Genomic DNA, 26,816 nt, shown 5'->3' with positions numbered 1-26,816 from the left:
AATGAGCGAAGAAATGAGTGTAAAAAGAATATATATGATCAAGTGAATCAGATACTTGAGTTGGACCATGTCAAGAGTCAGAATAATAGAAGAGTATGTACGACGATGTCTGAATGTGAATGAGGCAAGAAGTGTGTGCCAATACCGAGTTTTACCCCTGTGGGGAAACGGCGTGATGATTAGTTATTTAGTTAGTTTATTCTATGTATTGTATAGTTATTAATTTTACAGTCAGTTGAAGTTTGTTGTGAAAATTACAAATTCTATTCTTAGGAGGTTCCATTACATTAAAAAATCCTGATCTCAGAAATCTCACGCAATAAACCGAATTCATATTTGTATTTATTTACAAGACGTAGATACTAAGTTAAGTGAGCCGCCTTATTTAGGTATTTTTTCAAAGCAAGTCTGTCTCATATATCAAACTCAGGGACAGAAAATAATAATTCAATCAATTATTATATTATTTTTTGATAACAACTTCAATTTAGAATATATTCAAACATAATAATAGTATCTGAACAAATACCAAGATGAAAAATATCAACCCCTTTTCCAGGAATGTCGGAATAGGTTTTGATCGACGATGAAAGAAGTTTAGAGAAAAAATTCAGGTTTTATACTTTGTAAGGAAATTTCGTGAAACAATATTTATTTTCATTTGTGCGAATTTTTGTTACTTTTTATAGAGATTTCAGTCAAAAGTAGTTATTTCCGACGATTTCCGTAATAATACTCATCGTCATTTTTCGAAAGAGTGGTAATATCATTTGTTGTGTTTTCTACAATTTTGGCATTAAACTCCGGGGAATAATTAAAAAATATATTATAATTCTGAATTTTGTATTAATCACGCGTTTAATACAAAATTCATAACTTCGATCATAATTTGTTTTCGTTATAGAGTGGTAGTTTCTCTCTGCATCGTTAAAGAACAAGAAACGCTGCTTGAAATGGTCTTAGTTGTTTGTAGTTACTAGATCTGAATAGCTATTTCCCAACATTATTCTTCCTCCTTCTCTTTTCTATTACATTCCACCTACAATATATCCCACATTCACGCTCCACTGATTCAGCGGAGAGCGTATCTTGTAAAAATAAAAAATAAAATCCTAAAATGTCGGGATCGTTGCGCTTCAACCCAGCCATTAAATAATCAGCATTTCAGAAACCATCTCCCCTACCGATCGTATTATTTCAGCGAGTGCACAGAACTTTCAGGGGAATATTTTATATTCTCCGTTTGCTGATATATGTCTTTTACATTCTACCTATTAAAGTAAAGCGATTGAAATATAAAATAATTGGATTGTTAAAGTGATGTACAGTAGGCGTATAAACAAGCTCGTATTATTTATTCAGCTTTGATCTTAAAAGTAAGAGAGTAAATTTTAAAAGCCCATTACCTACATACAAAAATGAAAGAACTGTGCGGATAAAAAATTCACATTAAATTTGCTGCCGAAAAAATATCAGGACATCGGCCAACGGGGCAACCTACGAGTACCTACGTAACTAAACCAATTAAATTACCCTGTCATCATTAAATTAGCTTGTCTTCCTATCGTCGTCAGTGTGAAGCTTTCTATTGAAATATCCTATTACACATACTACATATTATTATTACCATCTTAGGTGTTGCAGGAGGTAATAAAGGTTTGTTAATGATCACATTACAAGAAAAAACAAATTGACACTGAGATCAGCGAAACAGTTAAAAATAAAAAATAAATGTAACGCTTGGTATCGCAGGAGAATGTCAAATAATCTGTTTATTGTTTCATCGCTGTAACCAATGTACTGTTTGTTTCTATAATATAAAATAAATAAAAATTATAGCTGTTGCATCTTGCACTTATAATATACTATAACCTAAACCAAACGAAAATGAAATGGTGTTTACTTTAATGGAATTAGGTGATATTTGTTGGAAAAAAACAAGGTATTTAATAGGAGTACTTAAATCGATATTATATACTATTCCTTCTTTTTACTTAAATCGATATTGAATCTGTCAGCCGGTTCTAAATTTAAAAGTTGGTCACACTTATCGAGGAAATGATTTCCTTTGCACAGTAAACTGCTTTTGGAGCTTCTTCATTCATGCCGTATAACCTTGAACAGATTCATACATTTGAAAATTCGATTTCAAAAAAGACAACGATCAATACTTGTTTTCTTGCTTATTTCATTGTTGTAATATTTAAACATCAAATATAATATCAGCTGGCAACTGTGATACATACGATATAAATATATAAATATATATATATATGTATTTATTTTTTATTTATTCTTTAATATATTTGCTATACAATGGTATAGTATATTGTCCTCCACGCTAGGAGTTCACCTGTGTTGTGGAGGACTTTTTCAATTGTAAAGTTATATAATTCTAAAAGAATACAGTGGAGTTGGTTACACAGAGAAACATTAAAAATTAAAATATAAATCGATTTTTCCATAGTTATAACAGTAGTTTTTCCATAGATATTCCAAAAAAAGTGAAATATTAAAAGGATTGTAGCCAGTTCCATATGTGTTTTTTTTATTCTGTAAGATTAGATGTTTTATGTTGTGTTGGAAGTTAATTGAATAGTTTTATAGCCTGGAATCTGTAGTGTTTTTTTTCCAAAGGATGTGTTGGTTTTTGGTATTAGTAGTTGGTGTGCATGTCTTGTTCTGGTATTGCGAGAAGTTTGTGAAGTTTTAAATGTGTTTAGGTTCTTGTAAAGGAAAGTAAGTATTTGTTTTGAATATAGTTTTTGAATCTTCAACACTGGGAATTGTTTAAATATGGTTGAAGTGGGTGTTAGTATTGGTACTTTAAGTATTACTTTTATTAAGGTTTTCTGAGCTTTATATAGTGTGTCTAAGTATTTTTTACTGGCATAGCCCCAGGCAATAATGCCGTATTCCATTATAGATTGTGCTATTGCGAGGTATATATTCTTAATATCAAATATGTTTAGTATATTTCTCAAGTTTTTGAAAAAGTAAATCAACTTGTTTATCTTTCCTTTAACCGATTCAATATGTCTGTCCCATTTTAAATAACGGTCGAAGTATATACCAAGATATTTGATATTTTCGGTTTGTGTGATTGGAGGACAATTGCATGGGGTGCTCGCTGAGTGACAGGAATGTATTTTAAGGTAGATGTTTTTGGAGGGTTGGCCTCTCGAGTTTATGATAAAGGTTATGAATTTAGTCTAATCTATATTTAAAGTTAATAAGTTAGAGTCAAGCCATTTTTTTGTAATATTTAGGCCAATTTCAGCTTTTGTGATTAGTGTGTTCCAGTCAGTGGCCTTAAAAAGTAACACAGTGTCATCAGCAAAGCTTATAATTTCCCCGTCTATTTGGAGGCGACATAGATCGATAATATAAATAAGAAATAGGATTGGGCCAAGTACGCTGCCTTGTGGTACTCCGTAGGATACTTGTTCCTTGTCACTACATGTGTTTTCTATTGAAGTATATTTGGTGCGATTTTCCATGTAGCTTTCAATTAATTTGAGTTCTGTTCCCGTGATTCCGAAATATTTAAGTTTATTGAACAGGTTTTGGTGGTGAATTGTGTCAAACGCTTTTGCCAGGTGTAGGAATATTCCAAGGCATTTTTTACCCTGAACTATATTTGTTTTGAGGAAGTCTGTTACTGAGGCTATGGCATGTGAGGTACTCATATTTTCCCTGAATCCAAATTGATTTGGTTATAGTATATTGTTTTTGTTAAGAAAAATTAAAAGGTGGTTTTTGATATGTTTCTCGAGAATTTTTGAAAGCGTGTTTAGAATTGTAATTGGTCTGTAATTATTAATTTCTTCCTTGTTTCCTTTTTTGTGGATTGGAATTACTTTGCCCGTTTTCAAAATGGTTGGGAACACTCCTTCTTTAATGGACCGATTTATTATTTTTAGTGTCATCGGTGATATTTTGTCGCTACCCTGAGAGTTTGTGTTTTTTAGTTCGTTTATAAGTTTTAGTGTTTTGTATTTGGGTAATGTATGGAATTTTAAAGGAAGAAACACTAATGTGTGTATAGTGGGTTGAGAATTCTGGGATATCGTCATTTATATTCGGTTGTCTTCTCGCTTGATGATAAGGTTGGACAAAATATACAGGTCGCAGGATTGTGGATTCCGAAAATTGAATCTTTACAAGCTCTGAAAACAATGTGATCATAAAAATCTTCTGCCCTTCACACTGGGTGTTAAATTTTGAACACAGCAAAAAAATGCCGAGTTATCAGCAGGATCGGTGGTAGTTACCATCTGGATTAATGTAGTGATTATTCATATTTTTCCTATATAATATACCACGCTCACACCGCGAGAATTTGTGGTGATTATTCATGATGATTCATTCATGATGATAATCTTAGATAAAAATCTTATTGAAGTTTTTTAAACAAAACGATAATTCTAAGTAGGTACTTAGAATTATCCGTAACCGAAAAAATAAATCTAAATGAACTGACTCGCCCACTGTCTTTTCTAAATGCGATCACCTCTACTCTCCAATAAGTTGCACTGGGCACTAATAAAATTATGAATAATCACGCCCCAAATTTCGTGGTATAAGTGTAGAACACAGCGTATACACGGTGTCCAGAAACTCGTACAGTAAGTTATAAAATACATCACATTTCAAGTCGATTTTGTGGAATAGCTTTTAATGATTTGAGCTTTCTTTTTCGAGAAAATCGAGTCCGTCAAACTTGAAATAATCGGTCACTAGTGGTTAATATTATCAGATGTTTAATGTATTTTAAAATGCGTTAAAACGTAGTGCCGGCTCCAAAAGTATTTATAGCCATAGACTCGGTGTAAATGTAAATGTATAAACAGGACAAAGTATACGCGAGCTAAGCCACAAATTACGGGAAATCGTAATTTAAAATTTGGCTTGTGGAAATTTTGTCTTGTTTATACGTAGCATCGAAAGTGCATCGAAATAACGGTAGGGGTAGGTAGGAGTATTAGGAAATATGTAAACAGATTTGTAAAATGAAATCTTACTTTTTACTTAATGTCTTTAATAAATAATTAATTCCTAATACAAAAAATCTCTTACGTCTTCACCAAAAAGTACGAACCAATGTGCTTCCAATTTATAAAAAATACAGGGAGTTTTTGGTCTTTTGTGGATGACTACAGTACATTCTAAAAGTTACATTTTAATTCTCACTAATTTCTAACAGACAATTTCATACCAAGGATCCATTACGTTTTAATGTAGTCATTCTATACAATTTGTTATCAAAGATTACAACTTAAAAAAAAAAAAACTACCAAGTACCTACAACTTTAAATGACTTATTTATTTTTCATCAATATTTTAATATTATTTTTCAATATTTATTTTGTTTTATACAAGGTATTGTATAATGAAACAGATTTTGGTTAAAAGGAATAGATTTTATATGTGGGTGTCGTATAATGGAACAGATTTTGGTAAAAAGGAATAAATTTTATATAGCAGGTATTCTTTAACGGAACAGATTTTTGTTAAAAAGAAAAGATTTTAAATGTGGGTATTGTATAATGTAACAGATTTTGGTTAAAATGAATAGATTTTATGTAGTAGGTATTGGTTAAAGGAACAGATTTTGGTAAAAATGAATAAGTTTTGTATAGTAGATATTGTATAATGGAACAGATTTTTGTAAAAAGGGAATAGTTTTTAGACATTAGGTATTGTATAATGAAACAGATTTTGGTTGAAAGGAATAGATTTTATATAGTAGGTATTGTATAACAGATTTTAGTTAAAAGGAAAAGATTTTTTCCCTGTGATTATTTAATGTTTATAATTTTAATTTAATTTTAATGAAAGTTAAACCTTTTTATGAATGATTTTTTGGCATATTGGTATTATTAACTAAGCCTTATTATTATAATTAATCCGACTTGTTGGCGATCGTTATGCTAATATTGATTAGTTTATAATGGCACATCTAAACACTCAAAACTTAAAAACTCGATAAAAAAAATTAGTCCCTTGAAAGCTTTTCAACCAACTCATCCAAAAACCTAAAAACTAATCAGAGTGACAATTTTACTAATTTTAAAAACAAAAATGATAAAGAACAAAACAAATGTGTACACTCTATTGTTTGAGTTAAAAACTATATGAAAGAGACATCTCTGTTTACAGAATGACTTCTATTTTGTTTACTGTAATGTCGTCCCAATCAGAACACTGTTTAAAAATAGATATTTAAAAAAGAAATAATAATAAAGAAGAATCTTTAAGTTTAGTTTATAAAAACGTCTACAGCACTACACTCTTTATTATTTTATACTATTTACATTTTATACTTGACATTTTTATCACCAAAGACATCATGATATGAACTAATTTTAAAGGGTAACGTCTCACTCATTCTCCAGACGCGTCGCTTAGATAAGGCTACCTTACCAAAACCGGGTGAATTCAAAGACTGCACCTTTTGGCGAATTCTTGTTAGGATGGAATGCTGGAAATATCTCACATTTCTTAGATGTAATGACATATTTTATATAAACTGACTGCATAATTATCATACAAAAATCTATTTAATACAATATTTGGTTTTATATAAGAGAACTTAGCAGAAACAGATGTCAGTAATCTGTTAGGTAATTATTAATTATAATCGAAGAGTATACAATTTCCTAAAACTAATGAAAAATTTAAAGAGTATTGTCATCTATTTTTATTTACCTTACAGTCATTATTTTTTCCTAATGTCTAATGTTAGGTCAAAAATTGTATAATATAATCAATCATTGATACAAACTTATTTGTAAGTTCAAAGTAAAGTCAAACACGAAAAAAAGAGATAAACAATAATATGTTTTCTGGTTGATATTTGATATACTTACAAGACTTTGTGTTCAGTTTTCTAAAGGAACCGTTATTCTTATGTATATTGTAGTATCACTAGTGAAATTATAAAACAATTTCCTTTTTATTTCTTCAAAATATTTCATAGAGATTCAAAGTGAAAATCATAAAATTACTAATGGAACATTGTGAAATATGAATATATTTTAGAACCATCAATATAGGACACTATGAAATAAAATTTCAGTCCTTTTATTGTGAAAATGGACAAGTATTCCTATACATAACTGAACAGACCGAGTGTTTATTTATAGAAGCACATTCTCTCCAATTGGTTTACACAAAAATATTCAGTAGTGTGTAGGTTATTTTATTCCTATTTGTATTTACGGAGAGGCCCAAAATAAAAAATATATTTAAAAATTCCTCTACAACTACTGATATTCATTTTAGTTATTGTTGTTCATTTTGATTTAAATTATTTTTGCATCCTACCCCAAAGTTTATACAAACTCAAATATTATTTATCTTGATTTTTGCAATAATTGTACGACTTTAGCCTTAACATTAAAATTAAGTCATAAATCAATACGTTAAGTGTTTGTGGCCTCGTTGGTGTTGACTGTAGTGATCCGTTGGCTTCAGGTGTCGCTGCGTAAAGGGTTCGTGGAACCGGGAAGATCGTGGTTTATTCCACTTGCCGTTCTGCTGGCGACTGCTGTGGGTGTTTATGACCGCGCGGCTCACCGCCATCTCCTCAGAATCTATGGGATCTTGGTCCACCGCATAGTACGAAGCGGAGAAACCCTTGAAGACCAGGGACTCGTCGGAGCGGAAGCGAATCAGCAGGGTTTCACTGTCGCTGGATATGATCTCGGCGGGAATCTGTTGAGTTATCATATTGTTGAATGGTCAAGTGTTGTGATGGTTGTATATTTAGTCAGAAAAATTATTATTTTAAGGTTAAATTTTATGACTTGCCTTATAATCTATGTGTTCATAGGTGGCGTTAATTTAGTTATTTTATTAAAATACACTTTTGCAAATTATGCTATCGAATTTTAAGACAAATTATTTGTTGCGCCATACACACACAATATGAATATGAATAAATAGTTATGTGTGTATAAAATCTCAATTCTTTCATGAGAGGTATACAAATACAATATTGGATTCAATCACCGATACAATATGGTGTTTGTATGGCTCTCTTGAAAGAAATGAGTTTTTATATTGACAAAACTATTTATGTATTCATATTCATATTGTTTATGTACGGGCGCAGACCAATAACTTCCAAAACGTGTACTTAAGTGAAATAATTAAACTGGCGCCATCTATGAAATAGCACATTATGAATTCTTTTGTGTTTACCAAATTATCTGTTGATTTTTAAAGGAGAGGACAAAAATTCACCTCATAAAAGTGTAAATGCAGTGCAAGTATAAAGATGTGTGGCATTCCATTTTCTCTGCCTAATAATAATAATAATCACATAGCATTTATATAGCGCAGTTTAGTGTCATTTACTTCAAGTGCGCTTTACTGTAACAAACTTAAAAACGGTAATTTAGTATTAGTGGTCATGTTCTTAAAATTATTCCTACAGTGTGTCTAATATCTAATAATATAACACTAAATATAAAGTTTATGCAAAGCGATGACAAAACAAAAAATAACAATATCAGCAGGGCAAGACAAAACAAGAACATTAAAACTAAAACATAATATAAAATGAGAATCTTATGAGCAGACATTTAAAAAGATACAATAAGGATGCAAACGAAACCAAACAATTACTACAGACAGTGGCGTGATTATTAATTAGTTATCTAGTATGAGAATTTTAGGTTGCCTAATTTTATTATTGAAGGAAACGGTCCGCATAGCTTTTAAAAACACCATGTACATGGGCCCATTGTGCTACCTCCCATGATAACATTCCCTTACATTTAATAAAGTTTGTGATGGCAATCATAGAACACAATGAGTTTTCTCTGGTGTGTTTTAGGCGGGTATCCCCACAATGCCTTTTCTCAATTAAGATGTAACATTGGTACAAGAAGTGATTTGGATATTTTTAATCACTTTCTAATGGTGTTTTCCACTCCTACCAACTGCAGCGTGTATCTTCTGAGGTGGCAGAGTCCCTTTAATAAATAGACGTATTAGCTCCCTCAGTGAGTTCTCTAATACACCATAGACTTCTTTATTTACTTATAGTATACTAGCTGACATGTACCAGGCGTTACTAGGAGTTATCTATAGGAGATAGACAAATGCCAATTCAGACTTTTCTGTGAGCCTTTTTGAGATATACTATTCCGTAATACATTCTTTTGATGTATCTCATAAGGCTTAACCAGCATTGGCAAATCTAATTTACAAAATATTGGCTTTTCTCTACTTTCTATAAATATAATATGCATGTTATAATATATATAAACCTTCGGGAAGCAATTATATAAATGATAGTGAAAACCCTATCAAAATCCGTTGCGTAGTATAGAAGAACTACGCGCACAAACAGACAGACGCAGATAGCGACTTTGTTTTATATAATTTAGAGAAACCTAAGGGCTTTATCAAACCTGCCTTTGGATGAGGTTTTCTATGGATATACATAATAATTTAGTGGAACAGTAATCATTAGTATAATTCTGTATGGAAGTTACGCATATTTTTTTATAAGAAACCTCAAAACTGCTCCCAACCGTCTGAAGACAGTGATACTATGGCATCCCCAATAGGGGTACGTTGTGAGGCTGAAGGTGACGGGGAGGGGAAGGAGATGGGAAGAGGAAGGTAGGGAAGTACCTGGCTATTCAGATCTGGTCACCAAACATGGCCAAAGCCATTTCAAGCAACGTTTCAATTCTGAATGGTGGTCTAACACCAGGGCAATTCTGAGAGTATCTTGTAGGTATATAATATTATTTTAAATGAATAATTTTTGAAACAACACAAATTAATTAGATAAAATTTACTTGCGCACGCCAGGATTTGAACCCGCAACGTCCAGCTTGCTAGTCGAGAGCCTTACCCCTAGATCACAGAGGACGTCGAGGATGGCGTATATAGAACCCATGGAGAAGAATTTAACGCTAACAATAGTTATTATTGAAGTATGTTATTATTGCCTTCCTCCAACTATATTCCATGCAGTTGAACATACCTACTATTTCTAGAAAAGTATTGCCAACTGCATGAAATCTAGATACAAATGAGTATCTAAATGACAGAATGTGATGTTAATGTGGCAATTAAAAATATTTTTGGATTTAGTAGCTGTAGTTGGTGTATGGAAAGTAATGAAGCTGAGTAAATCAGGGCATTATAACATTCTCACCGAATTTCCGCAGAATCTGCCGTAACTGGGTTCTCTGGATGCATCAGGTCCATTGAAGACCTCCACGTAGTCATAGCGGCATAGTTTCTCGTCCTCCAGGTTGAAGGTGAGGAAGGTTAGCTGCACGTTGCGTCCGGGCGCCGCCTCTATGGTCCAGTCACAGTCGGCACGTGAATCGTAGTTATCTACGCCGTACCTGGCATGCGAGTACAGATGTTTCACCCGGGATGTTGCAATTAGGCGACCTCCGCAAGCTGTAAGAAATGTTTCAATCATTTCAGGTTGAAGGTGAATGTATTAATCATTATGCTATTCGGACCCACTTTTTCCTGTAGTATTGGGGATTACTCCCCTTTTGCATCAAGTTACATCTACATACGTTTTGAGATGTCTTGGCTAAACAGGTGCATATAAGTCATTGTTTTTTTGCTGCTTGACGGCTAACGGTTCATACAAAAAATTATTTTTGTCTTACCGGTAGTGTGAGTGGCCAAGAATCCCTTCCTCTGAACACTGGCGTCACTCTTGAACACCATGAACATCTGGTTGGAGTTGGAGATGATGGGGTGGGGGATCTTGCTACCGCAGAACCGGCCCAGGGTGCTGGCGTCTGGACTGTCTCCGTCGTAGACGGCTATGTGGTCGTAGGCACATTCCTGGAAATGCAAAAAATAATAAGCACAACTTACAATAGCATTTAATCATTTTGTTCCATTGATCTTCTTATTGGTAAATTCAAGTTTCACAAACTGTTGCATTGCACAAACGTGGTGTGATGACAGTTACCTGATGAATGTTTTGTATCTGTAAAAACTGTTTGTATTAAGAAAAACAAATAATGTGGATGTGTAAGCTTGGATGGAAATGATTATTAGATTTCTGATTTACAAGGAATTGAAATAATTATAAGCAATAATTAGTCGCCTGAAATATCAATACAAATTGAAAATATCTCCCGAGTAAAAATAAATGCCGCCAACTGGAATTAAACCCGTGCCTTCTGATGTCCGGTCAGGTGCTCTGAAACCACTGAGCTATGTCGGCTTATTTCCAACCCGCCAAATGCTTCAATATGAAATAGTACCTCAGTCAACAATAACTGCTTATTATATTTTTTCCACCTGTAAATGACATCAGAAGGCGCGGGTTCAATTCCAGTTGGCGGCATTTATTTTTACTCGGGAGATATTTTCAATTTGTAGTGATATTTCAGGTGACTAATTATTGCTTATAATTATTTGTTATCCTTTATGCTATGCATAAAACCTTGTCTTATAAACATTAGTTTTTCAATAAAAAAATAATAATAATAAAATAAATAAATAAATATTACAAAAAATTCCATCGCCACACTGTAATGTAAAATCATTTACTTTTGGTTTGAAATTTTTTTCACTTACTTATAAATATTATAAATGCTTTAATTAAATACTTTGAGTAGAGCACATCTTGAATTTTGCTATAAATAGCAAAAAAATAAAGTGTCAGGCAAAAAATACTTTGAAGTGCAAAATATTGTAGATAAAAAGTTCTTTTCGGGTATGGTTTTATTGCATAATTTGGCAAGTAATTTCTTTCGATTGCTATCGAAAAATATTTTTTTAATTTATGTCAAAACTTATAAAAAAAACAGCCAGCTGGTGGTAAGCGGGAATTCTAACCTTATCCGCCATCAGCGTAAGGAGTGTGTGATTTCCCACAATTCGAAATGTTACATATGGAGATGCATCGCCTAAATAATAATATAATCATTCGATGATTGATATTTCATACCTGATGGTGCTCCATTTCAAAAACTGTGAAGAGAAGTTTAATCCGGTGTCCTGGAGTTGTGGTGAAGTGCCATACGCAGTCTTTTCTTGACGGATATTGGTCTGGATAATTTGGACTGAAAATGAAATTGCAATGGTATTTCATAATAGTTATTGATAATGAAAGTCATACAACCAAAGCAGTGACAGAAGAATCTAAAAATTGCAAGTGACAAAAGATACCGGGGATGCTGAAGAAAGACATGGCATGATTGAGTGAGTCAGATATTTAAATAGGGTCATCTTAAGACATAAGGGAAGAATTAATTTCTCACATAACACATAACTATAAAATAAATAATGCTCAAGTGTACGCCAAGATAGCATTGTGTGGCATTCCATCTTCTATGTCTATGCCTGCAGGAGAATGGTTTTTAGGTTTTCGGTAGTTGATAGCCCAGTGGGTGGGACACTTTACAGGCACTCAGACGGGCTAAGGTTGATACTCATAGCCAATAACTGACTTATGCCCTTTTCAATACAAGTTACGCTTGATGAAGAAGTCTGTACTATAAATCTTTTTGTCAAAGTCCTTCAGAAACGAGCGGTCCGTTTGATAGATTCCCCTATCTTAACAAATGGAGTGCAATGCTTAGAGCACAGACACCAGTCGGTATTAAAATGGAAGATGCTCCAAGGAACTAGCTTTATTGATCCCTTTGACACCGGTGTATAATCGAGAAACACGCCAAATGCTTGCCCAACACATGCACATGGTTGAAATTTGTCCTGTGAGAACGGGTCGCTTGTACGACTTGTTTCAACAGCTCGGCTGTGGAACGACTTGCCAGCCTCTGTATTTCCTCCCTCCTACAATATGGGTCTCTTCAATACCCATGTTCACTCCTTCCTCTCTCCCAGATATGACATCGGCCCTGAGGTAAATTATTTCCCTCATGGCCTCCCGTGTGGAGTATATACAAAAAAAAATTTAAAAGATACCTGTTGATAACGCCTTGTGATTCCGTCACTTCATGTTTGCAGCCACCTTCCTTGCAGTCCAGCTTGTTTTCATCCAGCATGAACCCATTGTGGCAAGAGCACACGTAGGACCCAATGGTGTTGCGGCATTCATGCTGACATCCTCCATTGCTCTCCGCACATTCGTCCTTATCTGTCAAATATGTTAATATCACTCAGAATAATAATTCTTCTTCTTCTGTTGCCCTCTCCTAATGCAGATTAACTATCTACCTAACTTAACCTAACCTAACAGAGGTTGAATATCATCAGGATAATCTTCAAACTGCCGGATGCAGCCCCAAACATCTTTGGAGAATTGCACTCGTACTAGTCACATGTTGATATAGTTATTCATTAGTCCCTTAATGGAGGCCATGAAGTGCATCATCTGCTAAGTCTATCGTAGCGGGTAATGTCCTTAATAATCTTCTTTTTTTAAATTTATTTTTTGTGTATCATGTGGTGTTTTGCTTTTTTCTTATTTAGCCACATTTTATATGAAGTCTTGAGAGATTTTAGCTCTCAAGAACACCTCACTTATATTATTATTCAATATAGTTTTGTACATTGGACGGGCAGAAGGCCCGAAATGTACAAATTGGTATTTTTATACATAGAATGAGGTAGGTGTACCTAGAAAGCTATGAATAAAATTGGTAGGCACCCAGATAAATGAATACGATGAATAAATACTAAGATAGTTAACCAAGACAAAAACTTTTAACGTTTACTGGTGATAAATTAAGCAACCAAAAATAAATAGTGGTTGGCGAAAATTCTTGTGATAATTGTATCGGTATTTCAATGGAAGATACTCTGAGGAACTAGCAGCATAGATCCCTTCGACACTGGTGCATAGTAAGGAAACACGCCAAACACGCGCCCAACATTTGTACATGGTTGACATTTGTCATGTGAGAATGGGTCGTTTCTACAACTTGAGCTTATTCCTAAAGATGACATAGGCCCCAAGGGAAATTATTTTCCAAAAGGCCTTCTGTGTGACGTCAATGTAAAAAAATTGTCCAGTTACAAGTTAGGAAAAAATGCACTTATTACATACATTAACTAATTCGAATCTATTTTAGTACCACTAATTACACTGTTTGAAAGTATAATAATATGTATAAAGATCTTTACCTGTAAGGTAGATAGCAGAGAAACCGGACTTCTGCACACTATTGTCGGAGGTGAACATGAGCCTCAGAGCATTTCCCTCGCTAATGACAGGTGGCGGTATCCTGGAGCCGCAGTACACTCCGTGTCTTCTGGAGGCTCCCGCTCCCAACTTGCTGTGTACCGTGAGACTGTCGTATTCACACTCCTGGGGGAAAGTTTGAGGAATGAATAGAAAGAGTTGAGGAAAATAACTGTCTTAAGATAACATAAATATAGCTTAGGTACTTAATACTGATGTCAGACTTCCGATAGATTGGTGAATATTTCTGCTAATGAATTCTATTTGAGGATACTGTGTGGAGGATCTTGGAAATGAAGGAATATATCATGTTGCTGGTGGAAGGAAATACAGAGGAATATATCATGTTGTTGGTGGAAGGAAATACAGAGGAATATAATCATGTTGTTGGTGGAAGGAAATACAGAGGAATATATCATGTTGTAGGTGGAAGGAAATACATGGGAATATATCATGTTGTAGGTGGAAGGAAATACAGAGGAATATATCATGTTGTAGGTGGAAGGAAATACAGAGGAATATATCATGTTGTAGGTGGAAGGAAATACAGAGGAATATATCATGTTGTTGGTGGAAGGAAATACAGAGGTTTGCAAATCATTCCATAGCCGAGCTCAAGTCGTAGAAATAATTGATTATCCTGTTTAAAATTAAAACCAAGTGCAAATAATGTAGTAGGGCGAATGTTTGGTGGGTTTTTCCCTCTGTGTATCTGTGCCGAATGTACATATAAGGCGAAATGGAAGCAACAATTCTCATACTTCGTTTGAATGCCCCCCTTGAAAACAATAGAAATTATTTTATTATTTTATGGTACTGAAAAATAACACAACAAATAAGATTTGCGCAAATACCTATTTCATTTCATACCACTTATAAATATCAAGTAATTACATTGGAAAAAGTAATTATTTTTCATTCAATTTATATAGGTGTTATTGACACGCATGGTGAAATACGAAATAGGCCCACTGCAATATACTCCCGGCTTATTCGTACTGTTATTAGAATGAGATTTACTAGTTTATAAGCGGTCCAAATATATGTACATTCTTAGAGCACACTTTTGGCACATTCTATTATGTTAAAGTAGTTAAATATGTTTGTAGCCAAAGGGTTAATAGATTATGTGAAATGATTTGTGATTCTGATAAAATATAATTATTATATATTTTTAAAAGATTGACAAACATTCCCGGGTTACTAATAACCTTAAAATATTTGTAAAATCTCCTACTACCACCACATTAAGCGGAAAATGTTGCTTGTGTTGTGATGGACGACTTAGCCAGCCGAGGAATTGAACATACTACGCCTGGGTGGGACCCAAATGCGATGCCAACTCAGCCACCAGCGGTGCAAAGTTTCTAAATATATTTTAAGTATACCCTTAAAGTCTGATGAAATACTCGTAGAAAAGGCCGGCATTCCCACCTGACTTCTTACTGTAATCTGTTCTCATCACCTCAACAGCTCGGCTGTGGAATGATTTGTAAACTATGTATTATGTTTCCTCCGTCTTACAATCACAGTTTGTCATGTAATTGGTAAACATTATCTATCCTAGACCCCTCCAAAACAATTGAAACTTCTATCAGATCGCAGCAATCTTAGTGAAGTATCCAAATCAGTCGTACCTTACCTGTTGGTAGACGTTGTTTCCCTCGAGGTCAAAATGCGTGAAGTTCAGCATGATGCGGTACTGGGGGGGGGCGATGATCTCCCACAGGCAGCTCTTGCCGGCCGGGTACAGATCCGGAAAGGAGGGACTGGTGATGGTTCCGTTGGTGTCATCGAAAGTTCCGCCGCAGGCGTCTGGAAAAATTATTATTTATTTTATTATTCTTTGTTCAGTATGTACATATATTAGAGAATTTATAACAGTTTGTTTTTAATTTTCCAACGACCACACTAGGCACTATGGAGTTAAATTTTTTTTTTTTAAATAATATACAATTTTTTCAATTTAGGCATTAAAATTTTAAGTTGAATTATTTTTTTGCACCCGTTTAGACGTATTATGAATATGAATAAATAGTTTGTCCGTATAAAAACTAAAATCTTTCAAAAAAGGCAAACAAATACAATATTGTATCGATGATTCAATCCAATACTTGATTTGCATGCCCTTCTTGAAATAATTGAGTTGTATTCGGACAAAATTATTTATTCATATTCATAATATGTATGTACGGGCGCAAACAAATAATTTCTCTTAAAATTTTTAAGCATAAATTAAGAAAATTGTATTTCATTAAAAAAATTAAATTAGCGCCATCTTCGAAAGAGCAGATGATGATTTTTTTTAAAGTTTACCTTATAATCAATTTCATGCAATTGTATTTCGAAACTGGATGATGGTCTTTTATCAGGGCGATACTGAGAGAATCAACGTTTTGTATGGAAAATAATAATAGGTATTACCTTCACAGCTTTTGCCGTCAGAATGGAGTTCGTAGCCAATATTACAGGAGCACTCGTACCCCCCGAGGTTATTAATGCAGTCGTGTTGGCAGCCGTGCTGCAGCAAAGCACACTCGTCATACTCCTTCATGAATGTTGCGGAAAAACCTGCCTTCTGCACTGAACCGTCCGATACAAACTTCACCAGGAGTTTGTTGGATGTTGACCTGTTGAACAATACAAGTATTTACTCAGAAAAGAAAAGGACTTTACAAATGGTTTGAATCTATGCTAAGAGTGTGTAAAATGTATGTTATCCAATAGATGTCACTTTACACAGTGTTTTCACATAGTTTCACATTTTCACATTTTTCGGCAACACTTGAAGAAAAATTATGTTTTTTTGATCAGTGTGTAATTTCATTAAATATTGTGTCTATTTCTTGTGTTCACATTATGGTCTACGGATATATCTGTGCCATCTTTTTTGAGGCGAAGAATACTGAATAAAGACATTTTGACCGATTTTTAGTTGGGTGGGTCAAAGTGGCAGATTCATCCCGAGGCATTGTAGGTTCAATCCTTTCCAATCTAGTTCCTCCATCATTGCAATTGAAAAAAAAAATTGCATGTTGTGATGGGTGTAGGGAGGAATCTAATATATTCAGGTTATTCGTTACGGGGAAATGTTTGCATTTCTTTAAAAAAATATATTTCTAGTGTTTCATTTTGTGATTTAATATTTTTCTACCTTATATCTGGCGGCGTCTTGTACCCACAGAACACTCCGACCAATGGGCTGTCAGCATTATGCCCATCACGCACCTCTACAAAGTCATACACACAGTTGTCGTGGTTCTCCACTTCGAAGGACTGAAACTTCAAAGCTACCTAAAAAGAAAAAAACACTTGGTTAATACCTCCTTTATTCAATAAAAACCATCTATGACACATTAGCAAATCACAAAAACCTAATATGGGTGACTTGTTGATCTTGAATTGCATTTATTTTTATTTTATAAGATGTGTTACAGACTATGTCCATTTACTATACACATGTTTCATATGTTTCAACATTCATGCTAACAAGTGGGAAATTTTTGCTTAATACATAAAAAGTGTGACATAAATTAAGATACATTATTTACACGTCTCTTAAAACCTTCAAGATATCAAACGACATAGTTATTTTTTACATTTACTCCACACAGGAGGCCCTGAGGAAAATATATTCCATCAGAGCCTCTGTCATCATAGGGGATGATGTGTAGATGGTCTTTGATAGAAAAAAAGGAGAGGAAATTCTGGATAAAAAAGGTATAGGGGTGGGAAGGAATCTGGGGTTCAGAGTGTCCAGGAATTATGGACCATTTCATTACAGTCATTTTCTTTCAGTCATCATTTTTCATTACAGTCATAATTACATAAATTTTTTCTACATGTCCATTTAGAAGTGCATCTGAATCTGTAATACAGGGTCGTCGAATTTGTTCGTTTCAAATTTTTTTAACGTAAATTTTTTGATGCAAAATATAAACATAGTGAATAATGAAGTGATAACTCATATGTTTGATATATAATAGCACTTAATTTTTATAATCATGTTTCTATTTATTTTATTTTATGAATTCGATGTACGGTACTAACTTGGTAGTCTTGAGGAACCGTTAGTTTCCAAACACACTCCTTGTTAGGTTGATAATCATCAGGGTAGTTGGGAGACTCGAGGTGGCCTCCTGCATCCAGCTCCAACTCTCCGCCGCAGACGGCTGAAAAATTAGACAAAATTATTTTATTTTCCATCCGTTTTAATCATTATTTTGTTATTATTGGAGCCTATCATTATCAGTGAGTTATCATTGAAAAGAAGCGATTTCTTTTATATATTTTTTAAAGTGGCACCTACTCTGGTCCTTCCGAGAGCAAATTCAGGTCAAACTTAATGCAGCCATTGAATTTATAAAGCCATCATCTAATTCACACACTTACACAGATCATACTATTAGTTACATGGCAACAATGTGTATGTGTAAGAACCTACGTATTTTGGCACTGACTCTGAATCGAATGCATAGACTTCAATAGACGACTGTTTTAGCGCATGTCGTATTATAGGTAATTTGCGAGCTGAAAATAATAGCGTTGACCCTGCAAATCCAGATGAAAAATCATTACAAGCTTTATGTCGCCAAAACTAATTGTTCGAAAGGTTTTCTTTGCATGGGCTTTAGACAAACAGATTTTCGACTTTACAGTTTACAGTGGAAAAGATTATAGTAAGACATAAAGATTACCTTCATAATAGGCCGTGAACCCTTTATGTGGGTGTGTCCTGACGGTGGAAACGTAGTGAAGCAGCAGCCTGGGCCCGGAAGATAGCACGGCCGGAACAGCCTTTCCGGCGCCACAGAATCTTCCTAAGACCGGGGACCTCTGCCAATAGCCGTCCCGCACTTCCAGGAAATCGGTCTGGCAATTGTCGGACTTGTAGATGTCCAGATCTAAAAAATAAATATTAAAAAAGACACATACATCGGATGGCATGGCACAATCGAGTGAATCAAATATTTATTTGACTATATAGTTTATAATTTCCTAACTTTATATCACTTTTTATAGGTGTGTTAAATTGTCATTTTGATGAGTTATAAGTTATCCGGTCACCGTTAGAAGCGTAAGTTTAGGGAAGAGGCGGAAGCGCACAATGGTTAGAGAGGTGCTCGTATGTACCTCAAAACCAAACAAGATCATTTTTAGAATAGTGGGTACTGTGGTAATTATTCTGTATGTACTAGCAGTGTGAATCTAAAATAATGATATCTGAAAATAAGCTGTCCTCTATCTAATGTCAAAAATTAAGCTCGGATATTACATACCAATGTGATGTTGGTAAGTTGTCATTCAAAGAGAGAGTCAATAGTTAATGCATTTTTTGGTAAGGGCTCTGTTTTTCTTCTGGTACCCTCTCCAATCGGCTCTTCTGTTCAATCTTCATTCTTTAGGCTGCAGCCCAGAACGACCAGTGTACAGGTGCTCGCATACAGATCATATTATAAATGCATTAATTGTATAAGAATGGTGATAATTAACCTGTTATGTTGAGAATGATTCTTTCTCCGTGAGTTGCTGTGATCCTCCATTCGCACTTTTCACCCTCGACGGATAGACCTTGCGTGTTGTAAGAAGGAGAGCTAAAGCTCCCAGAGTTTTCTTGCAAAGTCCTGCCGCATTCTGTAAATAATTATAAATAGTCTGAATCATACCGTCGATAAATATTAAATACATACCGACAAACTAAATATTACTTTCGTCAAGGAATTAAATTGCAAATACGTTAATTAGAGCAAATTTATTATTTAGATACAGAAACGTAAAAACAAAATCAGTTTGCTCATGGTCAGGGCTGCCTAAGTCTACAGTCCATTTTGGGGTGTTTCACCAACAAATACTTTCGTAGCTACGTGACCTGCCCTGGACATTTTAATTTTTAAGTTGTGTTATCCTATCGACTTTAAACAATGTGAAATGATATATCCCACTAACTCAGGGATTTAGTAGGATACGTCCCCGAGATTGGCTCCCGTAGTTAAATATCAGGCAAGAGATTGCAACACTGAGGGAATACAAGAAGGCTATGGAGATAGAAGGGATTGGAGATCCCCATCTCTCGGTGGGGTCTTTCACTGCCTCGTAAACTCTGGTCAGCCATCAATAAGATAAGGTCCTCCCACAGCCCGTATAGTAAACAGGTGGGGCCTTAGAGAGTCGATGACGTGTGAATGCGGTGCGGTGCAGACCACCAAACACGTGGTCGAAGAATGCCCGCTGAATTTGTTCCCCGGCGGGATTTATGAGGCCCAGAGGGCGATTCCTGAGGACTTAGACTGGCTCACTAACCTAGATGTTCACCTCTGACCCCCCCATCATAGGAAATAATAATAATCATATAGTATTTGGATGATTTGTATAGCGCCGTTTTTGTGCAAAATCACCTAAAGGGCGCGGTACAGATATATGACACATTTCTACAATTATTTATCTTTTTACTAACTATAGACTAGTCAAACTATTATCAATTTATAACAGATTGCATCCACGGTTGGTCGATCACCAATACAAATCCATATGTACAATGCATCTGCTCGATGAACGTGATAGAATTTACATAGGTACATATGTTATTATTATTATTATTTACATTTTATACATGCTGATAATATACAGGACCATACTTACCTGATAGGTCATTTGAGAAATCTAGATACGGTTCGAATGCACAGGACATAATTGGAAAATTGGACATAATTGGACTTTCCGGTATTAAAGAAGATATTAGGGAGAGGAAGGTGGGGAAGTGCCAGATCATTTCAGGCAAAATTTCCATTCTGAATGATGATCTTTCACCAGGACAACACTGAAAGAATCTACAACTCTGGAACGAGCTACAAACTTAGACACTGTTATAATAAATTAATAAATAACACAAATTAATCAAATAAAATTTACTGTGGAAGGTTTTTGACTTACTGTGACACTTGTACAACAAATTGGTCTGAGCTATATCGCTGTCACTCAGTCTCACGCGTTGTCCTATCTCCGGTCTCTTTTCATCCTTTCTTCGTCCCGTTCTGTCCATTATCGGTAAAATGGTGTCCAGGTAGGTTCCTTTGGAAAATGTATTCCTTGCGTAGTGCATTATGCTGTCATAATCATACCCTTGTCCGAGAGAATTCACCTCTTCCTCGGTTAGTTTGTTGAAGTTATATTCTTGACCTGAAATATTAAAAAAATACCTATATAAGAAAATAAAAAATTACAACAATTAATTTGCAACTAGGAATTTGAAAACACTTGGATACGGGACTTTCGGATTTCAGATTTTTCATTTCTTACCGTGGGATTGATAACAAGGTTAAACATTGCATTAACATGTTGTATACAGGGTGTCCGGAAACTCGTAGTACAAGCGGGAAACTGGTGAATCTACATCACATTTGGAGTCGATTTTGTAGTATATTTTTTTTTTATTTGAGCTTTCGCTATCGAGTAAATCGAGTTTGAAGTTGATTTTTTTTTTTTTTTTTTTTTTTAATCAAATTCTTATAAATTATTACTGAAGATCAAAGTACCCAACTAATTAAAACTATTTGAAAGTAAAACAAATGAAGAAACTCGGATTTGAAGCATTATTTTGAAATCACCCTTCATTTAACCCGGTGTAATCATAAAATATTTCTGCTCTGCAGGGTTAAAACATCTGTTATTCAACCCTAAACACCAGAAAAAACTTTAACCCTAAAATAGCCAAAAAATATTTTTTTTTGGTTTTTTTTTTTTTTTTTTTGAAAATGCTCAAATCAAAAAACTTTATGTTTTTTTGGGTTCCCCATGTGGTGTAGATTCTCCAGTTTCCCGCTTGTACTACGAGTTTCCGGACACCGTGTATAATGTAGTCTTTTTGGCATTAGGTATTTCGATGATACATGTAATTCAAATACGCACATTGTTAGTGCCGTTCGGTCAACTGAAGTTTAGTTGAAAAATTACTCAAGATGTAATGTTTGTTTATTCAATTTTTTCAAGATGTCATGTTGTTTATTCAATTTTTTCAAGATATCATGTTGTTTATTCAACGTTTTCAAAGAAAAAAATACCCGGAAAGGGGGTGTAACCCCTTAATGTCCTTTTTTAAAATGGTTCAATTAGAAAGGCACATTTCTCAAAAACTATAGTATATTTTTTCCGGATTCATGTTCATACAAATACACCTTAATTCAACGTTTTTCATGTTTCATTAAATGTTGCCTCAACCGCATAATTCATAAGTCAAAAAATTTGCTCAAAATTATATAGCGTAAACCACGTTTGTAAAGTCACGTGCTTGTAGCCCTTTTTCGTTTTGAAAAATAGGCCTTCAATAGATTTCACAAATTCGGTTCTAGAGCAGTGACAGATATGGAAAACGCGACTCAAAATTGATCGATCTGAATAACGACAGATTTTATTAAACTATCGAGTCTTAATAACATATTAACCTTCTGTACAGTCCATTCTCAAGCCTAAATAACATATTCACCGTTCTATAAAGTCCATTCTCAAGCCTTAATAACATATATACCGTTCTATAAAGTCCATTCTCAAGCCTTAATAACATATTCACCGTTCTATAAAGTCCATTCTCAAGCCTTAATAACATATTCACCGTTCTATAAAGTCCATTCTCAAGCCTTAATAACATATTCACCGTTCTATAAAGTCCATTCTCAAGCCTTAGAAAAGGTACAAAATAAATTTCTTCGGTACATCAATTTTAAAATGAATATTTCCATCGAATTTATAAATTATAATAACTTACGTACCGAAACCAGACTTCTCAAACTATCAGATAGAAGAGTTCTACCTGATATATTATTTTTATTCAAAATTATCAAATCTCTCATTGACAGCCCTGAATTATTTCAATTAATTTATATGAATGTACCTGCCAGACAAACTCGAAGCAAAGACACTTTTAAATGTAACAATAACCTCAATACTAACTACTCTATGTATTCATCAATTCCAAGAATTCATCACCTCGCAAACAAATATTGTGAACTTATTGATATATTTGGTGTTAATAACTTTGTGAGTTTTAAAAGGCAACTAATTTCAGACCTATTTGCTAGTTATTAACTTGTATTATTTATTAGCTTTTAAAAAAGTCTTGTCTCTATACCTTACAACGCTTAACTGACATACTTCTTAGTTTATTTGTTATTTATTTTTTTGGCCACATATTAATTACTGTATGCATGTACGGTCATACTTGATATGTATATTATACTTTGATTTATTTTACCATTGGAAGTACTATTATTTAAATTCAATATTAATTACGGCGTTGGTATTTTGCCATTACTTATTAGTTTATTTTTCTTCTTTTTTTAAAATATTGTTTTATAATACATATCAATATATATATAATATATCAATAATATATCAATATATTACATAAATTTATTTTCTAATTACCTTACGAGTAAATTATATAGTAACAATAACATGTTAATGACAGTTGTCGAGTTTTTGTTTTGCTCTCAATAATTAATGTTTTTTTAACAAGTATTGAGCTAAAATATATCAAAATCGATAAAACCAAATAAATAAAAATATATACTAACAAATAAATAGTGTTTGCAAACAAGCCAACAATTAAAACTATTATTTAAACTTCTGTGTGCAGTGAATCTGTTTCTTCTTAATAATTATATTGCCAAACTCCGCCGAATATCGCTTTCAAAATGAATATGAATGAAGCACTTTCTCTTCTAAATAAAGCCAAGGAAGAGATTACTGGCATCCATAGTGTCATTACCGATCCCTCTTTAAAAATCACTAAAGATCAAATGGCAAAAATACTCACCAAACTATCTAACCTCTCTGGTACCATGCAGGACCTAGGAGTAAATGTAGGAGTCCTGGAGGGGAAAGTTATGACATTTGAAAAAATCATCGAAAAGAAAGTATTTCCCCAAGAAACAACACCAATTTGTGACTTGCTCGCTGAGATAGAGGAACGCAAGATCCGCACCAAGAACGTGATTTTACTTAACGTTCCCGAGTCTAGTTCCAACTCAAGCATACAGAATATCTTGGAAGATAAAAAAAGTTTTAACTATCGTTAGTGAAATAAATAGCGAGTTCAAACCGGAAGAAGTTAAAATTTACAGGCTTGGTAGTAAAATTTCAAACAAAATCAGGCCCATTAAAGTCGAATTTGAAGACCCTAAGCTGGCAAAACTTATTCTTTTTAATAAAAATACTTTGCCTAGTGGAATAAAAATGAAACCGGATAGGACCCTCCAACAAATAGAACATTTGACTGACCTCTGGAAGGAAATGGAGGAGAGAAAAGAAAAGGGTGAAATTGATTTGCGAATCAAACATTTTAATGGAATTCCTAAAATTATCAAAAGCCACGCAAAAAACTGATAAACAAACATAACACACTTTTAAGAATCAGTGGATATTATCAAAATGTTCGAGGAATCCGTACGAAATTGCAACAACTTAAAAGGAATTCACCCACCTTCTCATATGACATTTTATTATTAACTGGAACATGGTTAAATGCAGATATCGGCTCGTCAGAATTAGGCTTAAATCAATATACTATCTATCGCCTTGATCGAAGTCCTAATTCGAGCAAAAAGTCTAACTGAGGAGGCGTGATGTTATGTGTGTCTAAAAATATCTCATCCTGTAGACTACCGGTCAAGCACACAAATGTTGAACACATTTTTGTAATGCTCAACATACCTTATAGTAAAATTATTATAGGTTGTGTCTACATCCCACCTGCATCGGATTTGCAAATATATAAAAACCACAATGAGGACATAGAAATGCTGAAATTCAAATATCCGAAAGCAAAATTCATAATTGCTGGTGATTATAATCTGCCGAACTGGACCAGCCAAGATGACATCGGATCTGCCACAAACGAAGTTGAATTACAGTGCGCTAAATCCAGTGAAACTCGTGATATGTCCATATTCCTAGGATTAACTCAATCAAACAATGTGTCTAATTCTAATAATCGAATGTTAGATTTAGTGTTTTCAAGTGATTCAAAAACAGTGGTTGAGAAATCTGACGAATTATTATTGCCTCTAGATAAACACCATCCACCATTAGATATTATCATAACAAATATGTCTGGAAGATCTCCAAACCTAACTACCACATCGTATAATTTCTCCAAAGCCGAATACCATAATATTATTGAGTACCTTACCTCGGTAGATTGGTCATTTTTAGACAGCGAAAATAATTTAAATAATCAATTAGAACAATTTTACTCAATTTTAAATACCTCGATAGAGCGCTTTGTTCCTAGGGTCAACTTCACACCATCTAACTATCCCAAATGGTGTACGAGGGAATTAAAAAAAAATATTAATTATAAAAAACATATCCATAGAATATATAAACATACCAGAAATCCTAAAGATTATATAACTTTTACTAAATTACGTAAGCAATGTAAAGAATTATCAATAAAATGCTATAGTGATTATGTAAGCCTAATAGAAAAAGAGGTACACCAAAATGTTAAAAAATTATGGAGTTTTTCTAAAAGTCAACAAAAAAATGATTGTGGATTTCCCAATAACATGTACTTAAAAGAAAAATGTGCCGACAGTATCGAAGGTATAGTTAATCTATTTGCTGATTCATTTAAAAGTGTTTACGACACAGATATTCGTGTCAATACGATTCCCGATATTTCAGTGGAAGAGGTATTAAATCTAAGCCAATTTTTTATCAAAAAAGAATCTATAGAAAAAGTCATAAAAGAATTAGATAGCAATAAATCTGCTGGACCGGATGGTATTCCTCCAATATTTTTCAAAACCTGTGTTAGTAGTCTGATATATCCTCTTTATAAACTCTTTAACAATTCTTTAAGTTCTGGTTCTTTTCCAGCTCAGTGGAAAAAGAGTTATTTAACCCCTATTCATAAAAAAGGAGATAAAAGCAATATATCAAACTATAGACCAATTTGTATAATGTCTGCTTTACCGAAAGTTCTTGAGAAATTAGTCCTAGATATCATTGTAAAACCTATCAACAACATTATTGTTCCTAACCAACATGGCTTCATCACATGTCGCTCTACCTTAAGTAATTTAATGATTTATGAAAATTACATATCTGAATCTCTGGGTCTCAAACAACAAGTGGTCAGTATATACACTGACTTTAGTAAAGCTTTTGATAAGGTTCGACATCACATACTTATTTATAAATTTCGATTGTTGGACATCAAAGGTAAATTATTGAGTTGAATTGTTAGTTATCTTAGCCATAGGGTGCTTAGTGTAAAGATTAATTCTGTACAATCTTATATATTCGAGGCCACAAGTGGGGTTCCTCAAGGGTCCCACCTCGGCCCAATATTTTTCTTATTATTCATCAATGACATTGTTGACCAATTTAATGATGTAGAAGTTCTGTTTTTTGCTGACGACTTAAAAATATATAAAATAATACGAAATGTATACGATTGTCAAATTTTACAGAGTAATTTAGAACAACTTCATCAATGGTGTGAACAAAATGCTTTATTTTTGAACATTCAGAAATGTCAAGTAATACGATTTTCCAAAACTCGTTATAATATATTACATGAATATACATTAAATAATATTAAATTAATACCAGTATCACGTATTCGTGACTTGGGTGTAATATTCGATGAAAACTTATCATT

The 26,816-nt window shown here is 33.8% G+C and overlaps 1 protein-coding gene across 3 annotated transcripts in view; it reads right to left on the bottom strand.

Moving 5' to 3' along the window:
- Positions 1–5,020: 5,020 nt before the first annotated feature.
- tok (tolloid-like protein 1 tolkin) overlaps positions 5,021–26,816 on the bottom strand; it is a 294,323-nt gene continuing 272,527 nt past the window's right edge. For all 3 annotated transcript variants that reach the window (XM_089632705.1, XM_089632702.1, XM_089632704.1), the window contains exons 8-20: positions 21,086–21,331; positions 19,649–19,789; positions 18,853–19,059; positions 18,206–18,327; positions 17,310–17,449; positions 16,580–16,785; positions 15,798–15,970; positions 14,098–14,281; positions 12,937–13,108; positions 11,957–12,071; positions 10,659–10,839; positions 10,184–10,437; positions 5,021–7,719 (exon numbers count right to left, since the gene is read on the bottom strand). In XM_089632705.1, the coding sequence (XP_089488831.1) occupies positions 7,420–7,719; positions 10,184–10,437; positions 10,659–10,839; positions 11,957–12,071; positions 12,937–13,108; positions 14,098–14,281; positions 15,798–15,970; positions 16,580–16,785; positions 17,310–17,449; positions 18,206–18,327; positions 18,853–19,059; positions 19,649–19,789; positions 21,086–21,331 (2,441 nt within the window). In that variant the 3' untranslated portion in view covers positions 5,021–7,419. The remainder of the gene's footprint in view (positions 7,720–10,183; positions 10,438–10,658; positions 10,840–11,956; positions 12,072–12,936; positions 13,109–14,097; positions 14,282–15,797; positions 15,971–16,579; positions 16,786–17,309; positions 17,450–18,205; positions 18,328–18,852; positions 19,060–19,648; positions 19,790–21,085; positions 21,332–26,816) is intronic.

Source organism: Hesperophylax consimilis, chromosome 6 (assembly GCF_061612785.1).
Source record: "Hesperophylax consimilis isolate HC1 chromosome 6, BYU_Hcon_1.0, whole genome shotgun sequence".
Classification (NCBI taxonomy): Eukaryota; Metazoa; Arthropoda; class Insecta; order Trichoptera; family Limnephilidae; genus Hesperophylax; species Hesperophylax consimilis.
The sequence above is the reverse complement of the archived record's forward strand: the minus strand, read 5'-3'. Positions and strand labels throughout refer to the sequence as shown.